Genomic DNA, 4,952 nt, shown 5'->3' with positions numbered 1-4,952 from the left:
GTTGTTCAATTTGGTGAGGAGAACAACTTTCTTGTTGGGCAATTTTTCTTTTAAATCCATCTTGAGGGCCAAATAAGCGACGCCATACACCAGACTAATGTTTTGTGCCTCAACAATGTTGTATTCTAACTTTGGAGGTATGCGATTGTATGGAATCAGGCGATTGTATTCTAACTTCGGAGGTTGCATATCACCTCGGATGGAGATGGCCTATAAACTAATGTTTTGTGCCTCAACAATGTTGACAACTTTCATGTATTGATCAACCCTTCATAAATGGACCTTAGGTTTCACCAATGATATATTGTGTGTGTGTGTGCGTGTGAGAGAGAGAGAGAGAGATAGAGAGAGAGAGAGGGATACTAACTGAGATATGCCCATGGTGATGTCCGACAGAGAAAAGCGAGGAGAGAGGTTGATGGCTGCCGAGAAACCCATCATCAAGGCACATCACCTTGGCAATGGCAACATCGAGGTGCGTCTCTTTTCTCCCATGTTGTTTTGTTCAGGTCTACTTTGTTTCCAGGTTAGTATGATCAACATATACCGAATGACCTCTTCGTTCTTGCACGCTTTGTAGTACTGCACATCTCCTATTACGAGCATGATGTCCATGATGAAGAACAAGGTCACGCAATACCGCAGGTTCAAGAAGCGCGTGATCAGGGGGAGGTCAACGTGTGGTGATGTGAAGACACTACAGGTGAGCGATGAATTATGTGTGATACAGACTTACATAGATGTTGTTGATGGTGTTGAGATCTGAGGTGTGAACCACGGTTGTGTTATATGTTCAGGGCAACTATAGCTGGATCCCGGAGGGTTGGGCAATGGAGATAAGGGCTGAAGGGGAGGGGGTGAACAAAAAAATATTCAAGGTATGTAAAACAAAAAAAAATGCACTTGTTTAATAAGTTTCCAGCAGGTGGTGAATAGCTTGATTATGTGGCTAGCCTTGGCAAACTATATTGTTTGGACACTTTTTGCAACAGAAAATGTCTGACATTTCATATTTCATTGTGTAGAGCCTTATTTATACATTCATCCAAGATGTACTCCCTCCGTTCCATAATACATGCCTTCCGTTTGTCAAAATATAGATGTATCTAGACATGTTTTAGTATATAGGTACATTCATTTTTGGACAAATGGAAGCCAAGTATTTTGGAACGGAGTAGTATTGATTACAACCACGGCAACGACATTGCACAAATACACCTCTTTTCTTTTTCTAAAAAATGATTTGGAATAGATGGATCATTGTATTTAGTTATATATGTGTGTGAGAAATTAAATGGCTAGATAATATAACATATATTTTTATCTTGGAATGCACCATTAGTCAGATGAGAACCAAGCAAAGATACTTGTTCATCTAAGCAACTCACTAAACTTGAACATACCCTCATGCAGTTCTTCGTCCATAAGTCCTCCGGGGTGCGATTTACAAACAAAGATGATGTAGAGGTCTTTGAAAAAATAGTACGAGTGCCAAAGATGCCACTGCCATCCAAAGAAGATGGGTCTAAACAAGATGTGTCTAAAAAAGACGTGCTGCTCTTTGAAGAACCAATAAAAAAGAGGAAGACCCCCAGAGCCTGCAAAGACGCAGTAGAGTGCGACACGAGCTCTCAGGATAACGTATGTACATCTCTACATAGCACCACATACATACATACTTCTAGTGTGATCTTAATGCTATAAATTCTCAAGACTGCTAACATTCAGTCTTATGTATTATAGATGATTGCACAGCTTGACTTCTATACTGAGCGTTTGTCCGCTGGATGGGTGAAGGAAACCTACTTCAGACCAGACGACAAAAAAAAGAAAGACACGGTATATCTAAACATGTCATATTGGCCTATTTTTTTGTTAAATATGCATGCAAATTGCAAACACACGCTGTGCTTATCCATTTTTTTCATTGGTTTCAGTTTTCTATTCTTTAATCCTTTTGGTCTTCTGCAGTATTTTACCGACCCTTCTAGTTCTGAGTATCTCGTGTTCCGTACGAAGAAGGATGCAACGAAATACTTCTGGACTGGAGAACGTCCTAAAGATTCCTGGAAACCGACACAGAGTGTCACCAAGAAGTACAAAGACTTGCTTGGTAATTGTTGCTCCTGTTTTTTCACAACTCGTTGAGATGTACTCCCTCCGTAAAGAAATATAAGAGCGTCTAGATCACTTACAGAGGGAATACTGTTCTCGCCAAAGTTTCATATAATGAGAGGAGATATCTAGTGGGTTCTCTTATCTTTTTTACGGTGCTTCCATGCAAACCTACATTTCTGAATTTTCTGACAAAGTTGAGACAAGATGTGTCTAAAGTTCCCACATAATTTAATTTCAAAACTTGATACATATATAAATAAACAAAAAAAATGATATGAATAGTTACAAGCATCAAATATTCACAACAAATAACTGTGTACTTTTATCTTTCTTTCTGTTCTTGAGTTGTGAATCAAATTTGGTCTTCAAATTATGTATCATGGCTGTTGCACCATGTCTCAAGGTTGTCTTTTTTACATACAAAAAATTTCTTTTAGATTGTGCGTTTGTTCTTAGTAGATAGTGGAGAAATACCGTCAAGGAGGAAGCATCAGGAAAAAATGATGATTTTTTGGGAGCACGTATAGGACGTGCACTCAGGCACTAATAAGCTCATAGCTCATCCTTCTTTTTACAAAATTGCTTCCATTTCATTATTCTTTCCCCTCTTTTTTGGCGGGGGATTTCATTATTCTTTCCATCCTACCTATTAATTTGACTCTTTTTTTTACAGTTATAGTTGCAGATGAAAAAGACTTAGACGGTCAACATGAGCCCAAGCAAAAGAAGCCTAAGACTACAAGCACTGAAGCCGACGAGGCAATGACCTGCTCACAGGCTGGGCTGCTAGGAATCAATCAAGGCCAAGAGAAAAATTGAAGAAAATCAGTGAACAAAACTAGAGTGATCAATGGCAGCATTTTTCCCGCTTAAACAAAAAGAAAAAGGAACACTGTCGTTGCGAAGCTATTTCCACCTTGTGTTGTGAACTTAATTATATGGTGGGTTTGTCGTGAAACTTGCAATCAAAGGTGACAGTCGTAGGAGGTTTTCGTCCCATTGTCCGACTCCGAGTATGGGATTGGACCTCCTCGGTGTGTTGAACCTTGTTTGCTTTTTTTCTATTTTTGCTTTTGTGTTTTACCTCCTGAGAACTTAGCCTTGCCGTGGAACAGAATGATTTTGTGAATTGTTTAATTGGTGCCGAAATATATTTGGATTTTCTCTGATTTTACTCGTTTCCTGAACTGTAATCGTCTATACGGCATTACATGGCTCTGGTTCTGGCAGACAGGTAGGTTTTAACAATGAAACATCATAAGCATTTAGGCATTAAGGAGCTCAAGCTGTCGATCAAAAGGAATTGTGTGTGTATTTATCTTTATCTTTACCTAATAATAAAGGACGGAAACTTTCATAGTTCTCCATACGTCACTCTTTTATATTCGTTAATTTTACGTTAATCATAAAGATTGACGACCAAGATTTAAAAGTAGATCTATGTAATAGATTGAGAAAAAACTCCACATCTCCTCTTGCAATACGAGAAGAAAACCGAAAACAAAAGCGTGCGTGCACACATGCACAGATACGTTTCATGTACGGTTTGGTTCACGTCTCATGCTCGGTTTTTGTGTGTACAAAGATCTGAAAAATCTAACCCATAGAGCAAACCAGCCAACAAAATCTCGGCAGCCCACGAAAGACTCCCGACCCAAACCGTATCCCTCTCCCAAGTGCCAACACGCCGCCCAATCGACCCCCGTCCTCCGCGTGCGCTCCAGGCGCTGCAGGCCAAGGCCGGCATCGTCGTCTCCTCCATGCTCACCTCATAGACTCCAAGCGGATCTCCGCCAAGTTTCCGTCCATCGTGCAGCCCTGGTCCTCACTCTGGCGAGTACTTCCCAGATTCCCCTGCTCGCCTCTCCATCAAGGTTTCGAAGCTTTGGGCAACCTTGGGATCCGGTGCCGGCGGGTCCGAGTCACTCTCTGACCGGAGGCGCAGATCTCCACGCTCCGAGATAAGGTCGCTTCCCTGGAAACCACGTTGGGCATGCAGCGACTGGTCTTTTCCGAGCTAATTGGGTAAACCACCAGGCTCGGACGGACACCATGCCGGCGGCGCACTTCCCAACTTAGTCTTCGTAGGAGACCGACGTTGAGGCGAGCCTCAAGATGTCTGTGGCTTACGGCGCGTTCATGGATGTATTGCACTTCATCAATCCGTGCATTCACAACTTTTCTAGGCCTGGTGTGATGAGTATGAAATGATATAAGAACTTGGAGAAGAAGAGCGAAGACGCTAGCAAGGTTTTGTTTTCAAGGAATGCACATACAAACTAGCTCTGGCAATGATGACTTTAGGTATGGACATAGAGATCATGCTCGGCCAACAGTCAAAAGCTGGGGTTGTACGTAGCTCAGTCTTGGAGAGGTACTCGCCACTTTGCTTGATTGATTGAAGATTGACTGTCTTTCATTATTATATATAGTCTTACTTAAATCTCATTGTTTCAAACAGTCAAATATAACTTTATGATGTCGCATGGTTCGCCGGGGCGGCGCCCAGCCGGACCATGTTGGTATGACGCAGTGAGACGGGAATCAGCAGCGCGGTGGGGGCGTTTTCCTGCATTCGTGCTGAGACTGAAGGAGCAGACTGGGAGCGATGAGTACCTGTTGCACTAGCTATTGGAGGGCTGCGACCAAGACCTTAAAAGTATTGCCTTTTGAAAGCATAGTATTTTGTTTTCAAGAATAGTGATTTTATCCTGTAAAAGTAAACAAATTATTTGCACCATGGAAACTTATAGCATGCTATAGTGGCATTTTTTTTCTTGTGAGAACATTTTATATTTCTCTGAGTATGGAGATTATGGTTTAAACAAAGATTA

The 4,952-nt window shown here is 41.5% G+C and overlaps 1 protein-coding gene across 2 annotated transcripts; it reads left to right on the top strand.

Annotated features, from left to right (window-relative positions):
* LOC147987743 (uncharacterized) lies at positions 1-3,292 on the top strand. 2 transcript variants are annotated; one of them, XM_087540422.1, is made up of 7 exons: positions 1-475; positions 581-703; positions 798-878; positions 1,414-1,641; positions 1,756-1,839; positions 1,972-2,113; positions 2,792-3,292. In XM_087540422.1, exons 1-7 carry the CDS (start codon positions 374-376, stop codon positions 2,935-2,937), a joined length of 906 nt encoding a protein of 301 aa, XP_087396548.1. In that variant the 5' UTR covers positions 1-373; the 3' UTR covers positions 2,938-3,292. The 2 variants fall into 2 exon arrangements, with proteins under 2 accessions (XP_087396548.1, XP_087396547.1); XM_087540421.1 differs by having other exon boundaries at positions 6-475; positions 1,744-1,839.
* Positions 3,293-4,952: the final 1,660 nt, after the last annotated feature.

This window comes from Triticum urartu, chromosome 2A (genome assembly GCF_056163025.1).
Source record: "Triticum urartu cultivar PI428250 chromosome 2A, HENAU_Tu73, whole genome shotgun sequence".
Lineage (NCBI taxonomy): Eukaryota > Viridiplantae > Streptophyta > Magnoliopsida > Poales > Poaceae > Triticum > Triticum urartu.
The sequence above is the reverse complement of the archived record's forward strand: the minus strand, read 5'-3'. Positions and strand labels throughout refer to the sequence as shown.

What these genes read in the sequence shown, in the direction of transcription:
- LOC147987743 (XM_087540421.1), top strand. Translation starts at nt 374, where the DNA reads ATGCCCATGGTGATGTCCGACAGAGAAAAGCGAGGAGAGAGGTTGATG. An exon ending in GTGATGTGAAGACACTACAG is followed by an intron (nt 704 to 797) that starts GTGAGCGATGAA and finishes TTATATGTTCAG; the next exon opens with GGCAACTATAGCTGGATCCC. An exon ending in GAAGTACAAAGACTTGCTTG is followed by an intron (nt 2,114 to 2,791) that starts GTAATTGTTGCT and finishes TTTTTTTTACAG; the next exon opens with TTATAGTTGCAGATGAAAAA.